General features: G+C 40.2%; 1 protein-coding gene across 1 annotated transcript in view; it reads right to left on the bottom strand.

Moving 5' to 3' along the window:
* Dcdc1 (doublecortin domain containing 1) overlaps positions 1-17,259 on the bottom strand; it is a 72,591-nt gene that overhangs the window by 39,115 nt on the left and 16,217 nt on the right. Inside the window, exons 5-10 of the mRNA XM_032902254.1 lie at positions 15,787-15,946; positions 11,900-12,058; positions 10,330-10,530; positions 5,125-5,218; positions 2,686-2,853; positions 152-334 (exon numbers count right to left, since the gene is read on the bottom strand). Coding sequence (XP_032758145.1) covers positions 152-334; positions 2,686-2,853; positions 5,125-5,218; positions 10,330-10,530; positions 11,900-12,058; positions 15,787-15,946 — 965 coding nt within the window. The remainder of the gene's footprint in view (positions 1-151; positions 335-2,685; positions 2,854-5,124; positions 5,219-10,329; positions 10,531-11,899; positions 12,059-15,786; positions 15,947-17,259) is intronic.

Below are 17,259 nucleotides of genomic sequence, written 5' to 3'. Positions count from 1 at the left end.
AACGAGGAAACAGAAACAATGCTGGCGGATGGGAAGGTGCATCTGAGGGAGATGATGTAGATGAGAGGGGATGAACCTGAGTGGGGCATCCGAATGCATCCCAAGTTCCCAAATCACTGCTGTGTGGGCAGTGGCAGAGCTCAGAAGGTACCTTGGCAACACTGATGACCTTGAAAGGCCCTGGTAGCGCGAACTTCTGCTCCGAGCCTGAAACACAGAAGAACGAAGCCCTGGGAAGCAGCTCCTTCAGCTCCATTTTTGCCCTCAGGGACCTTCCGCAAGCCAAGCAGAGCATGAGTTTTCTCTTTCCATCGGGTGAGATACAAGAGTATCCCTAGAACGGGAGGAAAGATGCTTCCACATGGGTGCTTCTGAACCCCAACAGAATTGTTACAGCACTCTTCACAGCGTAAGGAGAGCAATTCGCCATCCTCAAATGCTAAGTTGAAAACTATGACCCAAATGCACCATACTTCCTAAGAATTAATCCTTTAATTTATTTATTGGTTCTGCATGCTAGGGGGTAGGGACACACATGAGTGGAAGTCAGAGGATACCTTGAAGGAGCTGGGTTTTTTTCTTCCATCACGTAGGTTCCAGGAATTGAACTCAGATCCTCAGGCTTGGCAGCAAATGCCTTATCTGCTGAGCTATCTTACCAGTCCTAATAATTGAAATTAATTCTAAAATATTCTTTAACTTTGTAATGGATATTCAATACTGGGGGCCCTAACTGCTGTACAGAATTAAGATTTCTTTGAAGAATGACCAATGCCATCCTCAGGGACAAGAAAAGTACATATAACATGTTGTATATAAAGCACATTTTACTGTGCACAGAAAGTAAATCAATCCTGGGGTAAGGCATAATATCAAAAAGATGCAAAGGCAAAATGAAGGTACCCAAAGTGGTTCAAAGAAGGGCAATTGGAAACTAGAAAGAATTTTAATTAAAAAAGCTTGACTGTTTTTTAATATGTAAACTCCTGGGAGTTCATAATAAGGATACCAGTACAAACACCAGATAAAAAGGAGCAGGGGACCTTATTGAACATTATTGGAAATAAATTGTGGTTGGTAGACATTGACTTGAAAACTAATCGTTGTGGCTCTTAGCGTAGCAAATTGTTTCTAAAGATGGGCCATAGCACTCTAATCCTGTTTTTGTGACCTTTTGACTGATGACATACCTTTTGACTCCTTTAGTCAAGAGGTATGGTGCTTTTCTCCTTATCTCCTCCCGTGATTGTGAGTAAGCTATGTTGCTGACTTTGGCCAATGACAACAGAAGTAAGAGGCAAGCAGGTGCCTGAGAGAAGCTTGCACAGTGGAACCTGGGCTCTACAGTTAAAGTTGGAGCCCTGAGGCCACATTGGGAATTGGTTTGATTTAATCTTCTTGAAAGGTGAAACAGTTAAAGCTTGCCAACCACCATGCATGTGAGAGGCTACATCTTGGACTATATAGTCTTTATACCACCGGAAAACCCACAAGATGATTACAGACTCTTTAAAGGCCCTTGTCAAGACCAGCAGAGCTCAGTCCAAACTGCTATCTCACAATGGTGTATATTCTGAGTTGATGTATGTATTGTAGTTGTTTAACTTAGTTAACAGATAAACATAATTTAAAAAAAGATTTAGGCATTTTTCTGCCTTTCCTTTCAAACCATATTTTTGGCTTGTGAAATATGTACATAGTGACGTTATGTTCTGATTAAACTTTATCAAATTAATGTGGAGAAAACAGTATAATCAAATAAAATTGATTAATTTGAAGCAAAATGATAAGATTGGATGAATAGGCATTAAGGGATTTCCAAATATGGGGTCAATCTACCAAAAGCATCATTAAAAACAGGGTGGCTAGGTATGGTCTCCAGAGACCTAAATATATGAAACACAGAGGGAAGCCCATGGAGATTCTGGAGAAAGTGCTAAGCCTATGTCTAATGACAACACTAGTGTGCACCCCATTTATAGAATTCACAGGAAAAAGAATGCACAAGAAAGCAAATGCAAAGGCGGACCTTCTGTCTATGTGCCAGGTTATGACCAAGATCCACCCGAGGGCCTCCTCTGATTCTTCACTCAAGTTCACAGACAGTAAATTGAGCTTTTAGGACAACCCAGGAAATTTGGTCAAAAGTAGTTTGTTATATTGTCCAAATATTATTGTTAATTTTGTTAATCATGACAATTGCACAATGATAATGTCAAAAAATGTTCAAATTATAAAGTTGTATACTTACTTTAGAGGTAAAATAATATCATATGTGGGATTAACAAAGTGACCAAATTTTGATGACAGCTGATTGTGTGTGGCAGGCAAATCGAGGTTCACTGCAGTAATGTCTAGTGTTCTATAATAAAACAAGGAGTTTTACACAGACTACTTTACTTTACTTTTCACAATTCTCTTTCACTCTTTCCTAATGAGGATCTCAGAGTATAAATGATTTCATCAAATATAGTCTTTGTGCCATGCATGGTGGTACACACCGAAACCCTACATGTGGGAAACTGAGGGAAGAGGATTACAAGTCAGAAGCCTCTGTAGCAAGACCCTGTTTGAAGCAAAGTAGTGCTCAGCCTGAATGAATTTAAGCTTTCCTGTTGGGAAAAACTTCTTGTTTGTCAAATGAGCCCATTTTTCTTTCGTCTGTGGGAAGCGGGAACTACTCACAGGTTGGTCGATGTTTTCTTTGGTGACAGAGGACGTGCAAAGGCCAGAAGAATTAGCCGCAGTGATTTGCTTGTCCAGGGCCGTGCTGTGGAAGGCTGTGAATACTCTCTCCTTTTCCATGTAATCCCACTTCTGATTGGCAGCCCCATTGCTGTATGGTTTATATTTCTAAAAACCAAAAGACAGCAGCAAAATATGGACTCATATGGGCAGGAGAGCTTATAAGATGGCATGGTGAACATTCGTTTTTATTGTATAAATTTAGAAAGTACAGCAATTACTCATAAATCACTGTACAGAGATAACTACTGGCAAATTACTATAAATATTTCATAATTTAAAACATATTATTTGATTTACAAAGCAGTAAAAAATAATTTTGTAATTCTATCATTTTTGACTCAATATTATTTTGTGAATTCTTCTGACATTTTTAAAGGATATTAACCATTTCATCTTAGGGACATTATGCTTTCTAGTCCTCAATTAAACCTGCAGGTTTTTTAAACATTCTCTATAATAGGAAAGACAGCAGTTTATATATATATATATATATATATATATATGTATATGTAAAAATATTATGTATGTATACTACCATGCATATTTGTATATATACATATGTGCATGTATCCACATATAATAATGTAAGAATATACAATAATTAACATATATACATATATCTATATAATAATACACATACGTGTGTACTATGCATATTATATATAGGTATGTACATATATACTATGTGTATATTATTATCTATGTAAATTCACAAAAATTTCTTTAGGAAAAATTTCTCGAAGGACTATTAAGGTCATTTAAAAGATGATTTTATTGACCAAGAAAGCATTTTTAGAAAGATTATTTGACTTTATTCTTTCGCAACAGTATGTGAATTTGTCTATTGCTTTTATCTTCCTGCCAAACATGCATAGTATATTCCCAAATACCAGATTATTAAATAAAAATCAGCAATTCGTTGACAATTTAATGTTTTTCATTGATATTCAAAGTCTTTTTTAACAACTCAGCTGAATGTACAACAGAAACTGGATATATATATGTATATATATATTAATTCTATTGCTATTGAATGTAACTATTTTTATATAATTCTACCATTGTTGAGTTATCTCAAGTATAATCAAAAACCAGTTTCAATTTAACAAGATGTGGGCCAGCATGTTAGTTCTAAGACTCCTGGTCATGATGCCTTAAGGAATGTTATAACATACAATAACTACTCTTCCTGGTAAGAGATCAATAATCAAGAAGTCCTGATTGCTCAGTTAATGGGTCAGTCAACAGAGTTACCTCCAAGGTCTGGAAAAACCAAAGGCTAAATTCTAAGGCAATTAGAAAGGTTATAACAGCATTAACCTGATAGTTTTATGTTTTCTCACAAACGTAGTATCTAATACATAAAATGATGAATCACTAGAAATTAAAAGACGTCTCAAAAGGTAATACAAATTACCTTATGATTAAGTTTATACCTTACAGAAACAGACACATGGGGTGATATTAATATCTGCAAATGATATGAAAATGATTAAGGAACCAACTGGATATGCAGCCACATGAGGTTTAACCTCACTGTGGCCTGTAGTAAAGAGGCACCCATAAGACGCATGGAGTGCTGTGTGTGCTGTCATTAGAATAAATGCCTCATCCTTGTTTATGAGGACAGAAGTCTGAATTAAGTAAGACTCAGAATCCGTCCTGATTCCATGTCCTGGTTTCAGACTCCTAGCTGGCAAATGTCTTCACTAAAATCATGGAATTAAAAACAATGTTATTTGGAGATAATTATTCTGCTGGATGGAAACTAGGGTGGGGCTTCTAGAACGTAAAGGCAGAGTTGGAATTTTCCTAAGCCTTATTTTGGCCTAGCAAAGAAAAACACAACTATTCTGAGTGTGTTTATAAGGAAGGATGGCAGAAAAGAGCTTCCTGGGTTTTGCCCAAAACTCAAATGAAGCCTGCATTAAAGATGCTGTAAGAGGGTTGCTTGGAATTACTACTGTGGGCTCAAGACCTCCAAAAAGATTGACCGGGTCTTTTCCTCCAGCGCCCAGGGGTCCTTGTCTGTGCTCCTTTAGCTGCACCTCACAGCCATCACCCTCAGAGCTTGCAAGCTCCATGAATTCTGTCGGGAGTGTTTCTCAGGCTTGCCAGAGTGTGACTGCAGTAACTGCCCCCACGCTGGACTCCCAGCAAGTCCACAGTCGTCGCTGGTCAGAAAGAACTAAATTGAGAGGTATCTCAATCTGTTCAATTTGAGATCTAGGCAGAGTATTATAAAAAAGATATTTTAACACTGACATTCAAGATAACATTCTATGACAGCTATTTTGCTCTGTAACAAAGAGGCACAGAGCCTCCCTGCAGCTTCGTGAAAGGTCATGGCTTCTTGCTGGCCTGTGTATATCTTACCTGAATGATAACTGGATAGCCACAGGCTTCATTTTTAGCTTTGGTCATAGACACTGCCAGTACAAGGTCTGGGTTACTCACCAGATGAAAGGTCCTTAAGAAGACAGAAACAGTCCCATTATATAACATACTGTGATCATTGTAAGTGAAATTTCTATACATTTCTTCTATGGGGAAACCCAAGTCTCTGTAAGTTTTACCAGCTAAGCAGAACAAATAAGGTATGATATTCCAGTTTGGATATTATCAAATTTCTACTATAATACCTTAAGTAGAATTTATAAATAATAGTTCATACTTTATCATCATTTAATAATTCCTCATAATCTATTTTCCCTGATTAAATCATGGTGTGGCTTCTATCTCTGGATCATACCCACATTAGTATATCTTTATGGTCCATGTTGCTATTACTGAGAAGTGTTAAAGATGATGAAATGGACCTTACACTTAGGGTTCATGTCTTCATATTATATGGTGTTAAAACTCAATGCTTCAATTGTGCATCCCGTGGGAGTCAAATGAGTTACTGCATATAAAAGTAAATATTATAAGGAAAATCATCTGTTATAATTATGCACTCTTGTGGCTTTTAAAAATATTTTCTGGAGCTCTATCTATGAGCTACCAGTCCAGAATACATACATTGGGAGGCTCCGACCACCTGTAACTCCAGTTCCAGGAGAACTGACACATTCTCAGACCTCTGCAGGCACCTACACTTAGGTGCACATTCCTACACACAGACAGGCACATAAGGAATAAAATAAATCTTAATATATACATTTTCCATTAAATCCCCATGTTTCCAAAGGAGATTTCTCTAAAGTCCAAGATATATGTTGAGATGTTAAAAGTTTTATTTGTGTGTGTGTGTGTTTGTGTGCGTGTGCACACACACGTGTGTGAGGGTGTAAGCGTGTGTGTGTGTGTGTGTGTGTGTGTGTGTGTGTGTGTGTGTGTGAACAGATTTGTGCAGGCCAGAAGAGGGAGTAGAACACTTTGTAGCTAGAGTTGTAGGCCGTCAGATGTGAATGCTAGGAACAAAGCTCCATTTTGTCTGGAAGTATAGAAATGTTCTTAACTGCTTGGCCATCTTTTCAGCCCATATGTTGAATTTTTCTAAAAACGAATTTATTTATTTATTTATTTGTTTGTTTGTTTGTTTGTTTACTTGTGTGTTTTGCTGAGTGTATGTATGTATGAATACCATTTGAATGCTTGGTGCAGATGGAAGTCAGAAGAGGGCACTGGGTGCCCTGGGACTGAAGGTGGTAAGCTATTATACACCACTGTGTGTGCTGGGGATAGAAGCAGCCTCCTCAGGAGCACCATGGAACCACTTCTCCAGCTCTTATAGTGATCCTGGAGCCTGTACAAAGACTCCTGGGCAGAAAAAATATCGGAATGACTTGGCAAAAACCTACATGCTATTTTTCTTATATCACTTTTAAGAACAGAAAAAGGTGCTCAGGGGTTTTGTCTGGAGAGAAAAAAAATTCTTTATTTCTTCTTTATTTTTCTAAACATGGTTACATTAGACTCAAGTGGTGGCATTTCTGCCATTGAAAATATAGCTCACCTTGAATATAAAATGTAATAATGTGAGAATAAAGGAATGGAGAGAAAGTGGGGCTGTATCCATTATTTTAAAAATACAGTTTTCTCTAAAGACTTAAAATGTTCCAAATATCTAATTCAGCTTTCTGAGAATAAAAAAAGAAAGCAAACAACAAAACAAACAAACACCACATTTTCATTGTGAAGAACTACAAAATTCTGGAAAATAGGATTTTTAAAAGTCCATCATATTTGTGAAAGGAGATAATACTCATAACATCTTTTCCCCTACTATTAGTTAATGGGGTACCACTCAATGTCCAAAATGGACATTCAATTTTATGAAACGCCTCTTCAGCATTTATCATGGCCTGATCCTCCAAGAAGAATGAGTATACTACATAGCTCACCTCTGTGGGTTCAGCCATTTTCATAGTTCACCTGTTACATGTATATTGGCATGCAACGACATGATTCAAATGAATGAGTGAGTGTTGATTTCCTGCAGAATTAATTCCTGCAGTGCTGATTCCTGAGCTGTCAAGATGTCTACATTTTACTATCTAGGATAGACCCTTGTGTTTTAATGCTTTCAAGTTATGCTTATCATAATAGCACTGGGATAGAACATTTCCACCTTGCTGTTTGGTATACAGCGGCTTTTTGCAGAAAAGCACAGGTTTCCTATGGAAAGTGAATGTTTATTCTGCTATCAGCAAGCAGCAATCAATAGTACTGTTAGAACGGGAAAAGAGGAAAGCGTTTCAACAGCCAACTGTCCCCACCAGGTAGCCATCACTGTCCCATGGCCTGATGAAAAATATAGCCTCAAGATGGCAAAGTGTAGAGTTTCAGGGTCTGAAAGCAACTTTGGTGCTACCCATGACTAGAGATTTCTAAAGCTTATGGGCCAACAGCTAACCGAGTTTGGGGTAAGTTTCTCTTTCTGTTTTTCTTTAACCTCCCTGTCTGCTCCTTCCTTTCCAATACCCAGGAGAATGAATGACAATGCTTAATGGGACTCTGAACCACCATCATCTCACGATGAGCATAGAAGCATTTCCAAGCTTTCTTAAGTCAGAGGATAGTCATTCCCCTTATCTACTCAACTGTACACATCAGCCATGCCTGCATTCAAATTTAAGTATGACTATGGTTTCGGGTGTGTTTGTGTGGGATTTCTGTGAGTCTGAATGTATATGCCTCACTGACTATATTTATTTCTTGTGCTTTTACTTTGTGGTTTATTTCATCTTGTTCTGCTTTGTTTATGTATGTGTGTTTTCATCTTATTTTATTAGATAGATAGGTAGATGATAGATAGATAGATAGATAGATAGATAGATAGATAGATAGATAGATAGATAGATAGATAGGAGAGGTATGGATTTGGGTGAATGGAGAGTCAGTGAATATCTTGGAGGAGTTAGGGCAGAAAATTTTAATCAGAATAAAAATTCATTTTTAATTTTTAAAAACCAACCATGAGAACTTTATCACAATCCAAAAAGACAAGGCAGAAAGATGCTGTGAATATAAAACATATCTAGGTAGCTCTAGGATTCCAGTTCTACAGGAACAAGAATCTTGATCTTTTTAGTTCTTTGCTGAAGTTCTATTCCTAAAATGATTCTTTCAACAACCCACAGCATTAATCTCTGGGGGTCAGGGTGCAGGATGTTATTTCAATTTTTTAAAAATTTCTGAGACTCGATTTGTATCTTAAAATGTGGTCAATTTTGAAGAAAATTTCGTGGGCTGCTAAGAAGAAACTCTACTCTTCAGTGTTTGGGTGGAATACTCTGTAGCTGTCTGTTAGGTCCATTCCATTCATGATATGATTTAACTCCAGAGTTTGTTTATTTAGCTTTTTTTCCCCTAGATGACCTGTCTATCAGTAAGAGTGGGCATCTGAAGTTACCCACCGTCACTGTGTCAGGGTCAGTATGAGATTTCCTAAAAACTCAATAGCATTTCTTTTATGAAAATTGGGGGTTCTTGCATTTGGGGTATATATGTTAAGAACTGTAATGTAAGGATACTCTTGGTATATTCTTGCTTCAATGCATACATAATGTCAGCAGAATGAGTGAATTATAGTCATTTGTAGAGAAAAAAGCCTAATCTAGCTCCCCGTCACACAGACAGCATAGCCCTGGTGGACAGAATGAAGAAACCCTTCTAGCAGCTCTGTCCAGCAAGTTTCTCTCCAGTTTCACCAACACACAACCAATGGAGCTGTCTGTTTTACAGAGTGGAGGTAGCTTCACTCCTGCCATGCCAGGACTGCTGATGCTACTACCTCCAAGAGCTTTTCCAATCTGCCCCAAAGTATAGAGGTCTAAGCCCTGAGCAGAGCAGATATTTAGAGTATACAGAGAGAGTCACAGCTCCATTCCATTAAGAGATACTTTGCACAGATGCCTGAATACACGAACCTGTACAGTATGCAAGAGAGTGAGGAGATTGCTAGAGCCCTACTACATGTAATGGTAGAACTTTAGTAGATCAATAAAGAACAAACAGGAAGTAGTTTTTCCCTTGTTAAATTGATGTTCAATTGTACACAAAAATAAATAGAAATGTGCAGTGAAATATCCTGGACCTAAACATTGTTAATATTCTGTCTTGTTTCATCTGAGTGAAATTCGACCTTTTATTTTTGCTAGAATTTATGATTTATTTACCTTTAATTGTATGTTTAAATAGATATAATTCTGTATGCATGTACATATGCATTTGGGTGCCCATGGAGGGAATAAGAAGATGTTGAATCCCCTAGAGTTAGGCAGACACTTTGCTGCCCACTCTTCTGTGGGTTCTGTGAACCGAGCTCTGGTCCTCTGCAAGAACAACAGGTACTCTAGACTGCTGAGCTGGCTCTCCATATTTTTGCTAGAAAACCTAAAATAAAACTAATTGAAATATCTTATATTTTTATCTCCAAATAAACCCTTAAGTGATCAGGATCCCCTTTCTATTTTACCATAACCGCTGAGCAATTATCACATGCAGTAAGATTAGTAATATTTTCTCATTGTAACCACATAGCCAAGTTATTTTAGATTTCTTCTCCTCTTCTCAAGAAAATGCGAGCATTTTGAATCCGGACCCAAGGCCAGACATTGAATTAGGTTAGTACATTTGATCAAGTAGGAAACCGTGGTTACTGTATGAATAGAAACCACTTAAGTTATATTCATGACTCAAAAACTGGGAAGGCACCTAAGGAGGGAGAGAGAGAGAGAGAGAGAGAGAGAGAGAGAGAGAGAGAGAGAGAGAGAGATTAATAAAGATCTCCAAAATTTTCAAAATTGGAAACACTTTAGAATCCTTTTTTGATTTCTTTCTGTCTCAAACATAAGTTAGATGAGAACCTAGTCTTGAGCCAATGGCCAAGTAAAACTAAGTAACAAATAGATCCCTTTTCTGAATCTAACAGCGGCTAAAGTTGTATGTAGCTTACCTAAAATTCTTACCTATCTCTCTGTCTCTTCTTTTACTAGGATAAAGACTTTTAAGCCAAATAAAATAAAAAATCCGAGGCCCTCAACTGTATTCCTGCCTGGTGTGTGGAGATCATGCCAGACCTCTCAGGATCTCATGCAGTTTGACGATGTAGACTTCCCAAGGCCATGGGTTTACCTGCCATCTGTCTTGTGTGTCCAGTGTTGGTGACTTTCATCAGATTTCTTTTCCACCAAAATGACCTCTGTGCCTGAACGGGGTTTGGGGCCTTGTACTCCCAGGACCAGCTGAGGAGCAGCGAGGCTAATGATTTGACCATCTCTGTATTCAAACTCCTGATGACACAGCTTCCGTGATCTGCTATGCTTCGAGAAATGGCTATGAAAGGAAACTCTGTTAGTAACAGGAAAATGGCCCCTGGAAGTGCATGCACTGGATATGGTGAGTTCTGTTGGCGTGGGCTGTTCGCCTTGCAGTGGTAACTATTTCAGGAGTACAGCAGCAAGGCCAGTGTGCTCAGAAGCTGCAATGGAAAGTAGAATCCTGGGACTGGAGGGAGTGTGCTGGACTGCTCCTCTAGAGCATCTGAGTTTGGCTTACAGCACCCACCAACCAGCTCACAGACACTTCAAACTCCAACTCCAGGGATTCAATATTCTCTATTTTGTCCTCTACCAGCTTGGCATACATTCTCTGTCTCTCTGTCTCTGTCTCTGTCTCTGTCTCTCTCTCTCACCCTCTCTCTCTCTCTCTCTCTCTCTCTCACACACACACACACACACACACACACACACACTACATGTTAAAAAGAAAAAATAAAGTGGAATCCTGAGCTTATTTTATGAAAACAATGTATGTTTATCCAGCAGAACATTTGAAAATTTGCCTGCTAAGAGAAAGAAATTCATACAAAATAAGGAAGAGGAGAGGAAGCATATAGAGTGAAAATAGAAAAAATAATGGTGGTTTATGCAAATAGAAATATTTTTTCTTCCATTACTTCTGGGTTCTGGGCTCCAAAATTTTCAGTAAAGAACTATCATAAGAGAATAAGGATATATCAGGAAGTCCATTTAAATAAATCTCTAACTTAAGGACATTTAACATTAACATTAAGCAGATGTGTGGCATGTTGTAAACATCAGAACACATTGACATATTAATCTAAAGAACTTCATTAAGCCCTGCTCTGTGTATGATCTGATGCTAACTACCAAATGTTTGGAATGGTTTAACTCATATGTGCTAGTAACCACTACAATGTTAAGCAAAGTCTAAGGATAAAAATATACAATGTAGGTTATATCCCTAGCATTTCATTGGGTCAGGATCAGAATAAAATGTTCAAAAGTAAAAATTGTATTTTCCTATCTTCTTAGAGGAATTGGAGGCATCTTAGTAGAATGTTCAGTAATTTATTCATACATGCATTCAGTGGATGTAAAGCTTTGAACTCTGTTCCAAGTTCCCAGGACTCACAGGTGGATGAAACTACTGTTTAGTAGAAAGAGTATATCACACCACATACCAAGGCATTCTATAACCCTGCTCAGAATGAGCGAAAGGGTAAAGAACCTTCCCTTCCCACTCGTCCCCGATGCTTTGATCAGTATCACAAGACAAAAATGTACATGCTGGCACACACAGTCGCAAATCAAAGTAAAAATGTTAAGGAATGTACTTGTACAGCATGAGGGAGTCCAAGGCCAGACAGAACCTACCAACAGAAACCCCCTGCACATTTTACCTGTGTTTCTTTGGGGGCTGCACATTTTCAAAGGGCTCTTTCTCTGCTTTCTTTGGAAGGTTGCCATCAGCAGCAAGGCTGTACGAAGGGTCTTGCCAAGCATACTTGAGCGTCCTGCGACAGGCTTCCATGTGGAGATGGGCTCTCGCATGGGAATCTCTGTTAAGATGCAAGGGCAAAGTCGAGTCTAAGAATGCTGATGTGTGTTCAGGGGGTCTCCACGTGCAGCCTGACCACAGCCTACAGGTGCTTCTGTAAATCGTAATTTCACGGGGATGTCTAGATTTGGAAATCCATACCTCACTAGCACACAGTTTAGATCTTTTAGTAGAGGCCTGTAAATAAAATCCCTCAATCACATAATATACAACATTAAATTTTGCTATTTTAGTTTTGAAAAGTGGGCCCACGAATCATATTGAAAAGTTATATTAAGACCATTAAATTGTTGTAGCTTCAACAATTCACACTGAACATGAACCAACACTCACTCCTAAAACTAGGATAAAGTGAGTCCTAGTTGTGCCTGAAGCAATATAGCCCAGATGAAGGGATTGTGAGCATTATGGATGTTAAGGAGTCTTATTCTCAATAGAGGAATCTAAAGTAACTCGACACACAGCTGCACACGTGCTTTTCAACTGAGAAAAGTACATCGAAACACTAGAACAGAATAGCAATGATTTGAATGCTCAAGACACAGATGGATGGGAGTAGTGCCCATTGTTCAGACCCAGCGATTCTAAACTCCAGGTTGCTGTTAGAAGACACTTGCTTTGGGTGGGATTGGGGCATAGTGTTATAAAGACTGTTTTGCCAAGGGTCGGATAAACACAGAGGGAAAGCAGCAAGTGTACTTCAGCCTCAGCATGCAACCGGGTAAATAACCTTCTTTCTCCGGGGTTTACTGTAGACACTAAAGTGGTGGTGATAATTTGACATAACTAGGAGCGTTATGAAAGGAGCGGAACTTTCCAGGGCAATTCTGGTGCTAACAAATGTGGATGCACACTTATCAAGGGCCCGGACCAGTGCTGCTTATGGATATATGATTGGAGTGTGGCCAAGGCCTCCTGAGCACAAGTAGCTTCTCAAGGCAGCCTGTCCCCAGTGGCTGAAAATACACCAGTGCCATCTTGTGTTTGAAACAGAAAGCACAGCCCTGCCACCTCACCCTACAGTCCACTTGGAATTTACCAGCCTTTGATATTCCTGGTGAGTCAAATGTAGTCGAGTCAGTTTTACAAAAAGCCTTTAAAAATCTATCTTGTTTAAGCAATTAATTAACCAAATTGCTAATTGATCAGCTGCATCTCCGTTAGTTATTCATTCCTTTAACCAATATTTATCTAGCATCTACTATATGCCAGGTATAGAACTCTTTGTGTCGGGCACAGCAGTAAAGGGGACCAGTAAGTTCTCAGTCCATGACGCCCGCCTTGTGGTGGGAAGAAGAAAGGTAACAGACAAGGGAATGAGTAGCCACAACCAGTGCTCTCCAGCCTCCAGGGAGGAGAGCAGCATACCGTAGGGGAGAGCCACTGCCATGGGATCTGGTGCACTCTCAGACACCTCTCAGAGGCTGTGTTAAAACTGAGGGCTGGGAGGAAATCCCTTAGGTGGGAAGAGCACTCTAGTCAGAACCAAAGGCAAACAAGCAAAAAGCAAATTCATTTGAGGAACAGGAAGATGCTGACGTGACAGGGTGCGTGGTTAGAGTAGATCCACACAGGGTTCAGGAATCAGGAAGGGACAACCTCATGTTGAGAAAGTGAGAGAGCCATCCCCAAATTCTGTGCTCTGAAGTGGCTTCCCGTCAGCAGGGATGCAGGGTCAGTGCACAGGCTTGTCCTCTCCCAGTTCCTTACAGGCCTTGCCACACATCTCCCCACAGAACCCAGCGATGAAAAAGGGCCACCCTTCAGCCCTGAAATCATACGTACAAGTAACATATGGACTGAGCAGGTTATACTTAGGAACATACATGTACATACATATATTCATGTGACGGTGAAACAAAGAGGCCATGGGTTTAAAGGAGAGTGAGGAGGGACATATGGGAGGACCTGAATAAAGGAAAGGGAAGGGAGAAGTGTTGTAATTAAATTATAATCTCATTAGAACAGGAAGAAGGGGTTCTTGTATGTCCTCTGAGTGTCCTTCATGGATGTCCTTCCTGAAGTCATCTCAGCCTTCACATGCTAAGTCCTCCACAGACACAGACCGAGGACTCCAGAGAAGCTGCACAGTGACTTTCTAACACAGAGTTTTATCAGCAAAGACACCTTCCTGGACAGGAAGGAAGAACATGAGAGAGGGCAGTGAAGGACATGGGACATGGAAGGCCAAGGAGGTGGCAGAAGAGGATAGAGACAGCAATAAGGGAGGGGTGCACAAGAGTAACAGACAATGGGATGAAAGAATGAAAACCCTGGAGCCAAATCCGTGACTTTTTATGAGAATTAAAAATTAAATTGAAAATAACATTTAAATGAATAAAGAAAGTGATCTGCTCAGATACAGTTCAAGGAACTAGTGAGAACAGGTACTCATGAGGACTCGGGCCTGTTGGCTACAAAGGGAGTTTGGCATGGAAGTATGAGCACAAGGGACACAGATTTCTAAGAGTGAGTCACCAAAGCAGAGTTGTGAGGCATCAAACTTGTGAGTCAACAAGACTGCCTTGTGAGTCGGTGACAAGGATGTGGGAAGTAGGGTCACAAAGCCTGACTGGGATGCTTGGGTGAGACCTACACAGCACGGAGTGATGAATCACGTGTCACACTAAGAAAAGTGTTTCCTAAGACCAGCTTCCTCTATGTTGGTAATAAGGTGAGTCAGTCATGGCTCAGCAGGTACAACTTGAGTTTGAGTCCCATAGCCCACAGAGGGAGGAGAGAATCAAGCATTTGTCCTCTGACTCCCACACCTGCACTGTGAAGCACTCACATGAAAAATTAATAACTAAAAATCAAAGCTTGTAACAAGGATAAATGAGTTTAGGCAGTCAATGAGGCTTTGTTCTGGAATGAACTCAACGATTCCCTTATTCTGATGCAGAGCACGTGATGCAGAGCCCTTTTCCACACTGAATTCCCAGGTTGGACAGGAAGGGTCAGGAGAAGGGGTTTAACAAGGACCTCTATGCACAGCACTGGTGAAACTAGTATTGTTGGTGAAGTCACCATAGATAAGTGTGCAACAAGAACTGGAGATGGAAAGAAGTATCTGCGGTGGACCTTAGGCTTGACCTCCTTCAGGCCATTGCTCGTCACCTACTAGAACTTGGTAGGCTAGACAGCAAGAAGAGATGCGCCATGGGGGAGAGATCGTGTACAAACGGGGTCACTGACGGGCAGGGATGAGGGTCGCAGAGAACAAATTATTACTCAGCTTGTCAGGGCATGCACTCTCTGAGAACTGTGGAAAAATCCCGTCAGCAAGGTAACAGTCCACAGATGGAGCGTAGATGACTTGAAAGGACGGCACATGGAGATCCAACAGAAACCATTTCCCTGGCTCAGAATGACTCAGTGTTTACCTTGATAGAGCATGGCGAATTAAATAAATAAATGAAAAAGGGAGGGAGGGAGGGAGGGAGGGAGGGAGGGGGGAAAAGAAAGAAGGAGCAATTCTAAGATAATGTCCTTTCAAAAATCATCTCACTGAAACTACATCACTGCTAGTAGATGAAAGTGATGGTTCGAGTTCTGGTTCTATTCACTTATTAGAAAACTAATTAAACACTGTGCCTTCAAGTGACCAAGTTTCAGAAACTCCTCTGAGTCCCCTGCGTGGACTCCACACTACTGCAGGAGGGGGAGTGCTGGGGGCGGGGGCTGCGGTCACAGAGCACTGGTCCCTGTCTGGCCACAGTGATTACTTACAGAGTCTCTCTGGGAGCATCCCCTGTTATTACAGCAGCATTTCCCAGCTGCCTCCCCTTTGGTTCTTTCCCTTGCTTCTCCTCTTCAAAATCTGCTGCAGGTTTATTCACGGCAAGCTTGCCCCCGCACGCAAGGTCACTTTGAACTTCTAAAACAAGAGCTGAGAAGAAATGGACAAGTTGCAAAGACTTATATACTCATGACTGTAGATCACGGGGAATATGAAATACACATTCACACAAGGGTAAAACATTCAGCCGTTGGGAACTCCTTAAACTGAAAAGTTGGTCTTTATTTAACAGGATGCTTGCCAATTATTTCCCCTCAAGATATTGTTAGACAAAAGTACTAATAATAGGCATTTCCAAGCTTAATTTAATTGTTCTCTATTCTAATTATTCAAATAAGATATATATGTGTATATATGTATATGTGTATATATAGATATATAGGTGTGTGTGTGTGTGTGTGTGTGTGTGTGTGTGTGTGTGTGTGTCTTAGATTGTTCTCTGTGGCTCAACTATGAAAGTCAATACTGTGAAAGATGCATGTGAAACCCCTTGGTGCTAAATAAGTGTGTGGGGTCATGGCTTTTCCTTACTCTGATGAGGGAACATGGGATCTCACAAGGAAAAGTGAGATGCTATAGAGAACAGAGAAAGCACAAAGGCAGAAGTGGGGGTAGAGGCTGGCAGGCAGAAGCCAAGTGCATGCTGTTTCTCTGAAGCCGTCTCTCTTTCTTTCTTTCTTTTTTTTGTTTTTAATTTTAGACAAGGCTTCCTTCAAGGAACTGGGACTCACCGAAGAGAATAATCTAGCTGGCCAGTTGGTCTGTCTTTGCTATCCCGGTGCTGGGATCACAAGTTCTTGCCATTACACTCGACTGTTCACAAGAGTACTACCAATGGCTAACAGTCTGCTGACCGGGCTCTCTCCCCAAACGTCAGTGACAGTTTTTGACACTCAAATGCCATACTATCCTAAGATGACAACCACGTAATTCACAATGCACACTTTCCCACAAGCCTTTCCCTCCCACTTAGTGTACAAGAGTTGAAGTTCAGGGTTGACCTGTTGGGGACAGAGGTAAAAGTAGACCTATTTCACCATCTTGCCTCACTGTGGAAATGCTAGGGAAACATCAGGACTCTGTGGCATGATCTCTCATGGTTACATGCATATGGGTTTGGCTTTCTGAAGATGCAGCTATGACCTATGATTTGCCAACATGCTTTCTGGCAGCTTCCTAAATTGGTTGATAAATAAGAGTGAGATGGCTCTCTAGCTAAGACTTCAGAGGTAACCCAGAGGCCACTGCCTGGCTTCAGAAAGCAAGACAGAGCAGGAAGCAGGCTTAGCCAGGCAGGAAGAACAGAGGCACTCAAAATACTATCTGGGCCAAATGAATGAATACAAGTTACCCCAGACATAGACTCCAGCCTAGGAGCCCAGACACAAGAGGATCTAGATCCT

The sequence above is a fragment of the Rattus rattus genome, chromosome 5, assembly GCF_011064425.1.
Source record: "Rattus rattus isolate New Zealand chromosome 5, Rrattus_CSIRO_v1, whole genome shotgun sequence".
In the NCBI taxonomy this organism is placed as follows: Eukaryota; Metazoa; Chordata; class Mammalia; order Rodentia; family Muridae; genus Rattus; species Rattus rattus.
Note: the sequence above shows the minus strand (reverse complement) of the source record. Positions and strands in the feature narration are given on the sequence as shown.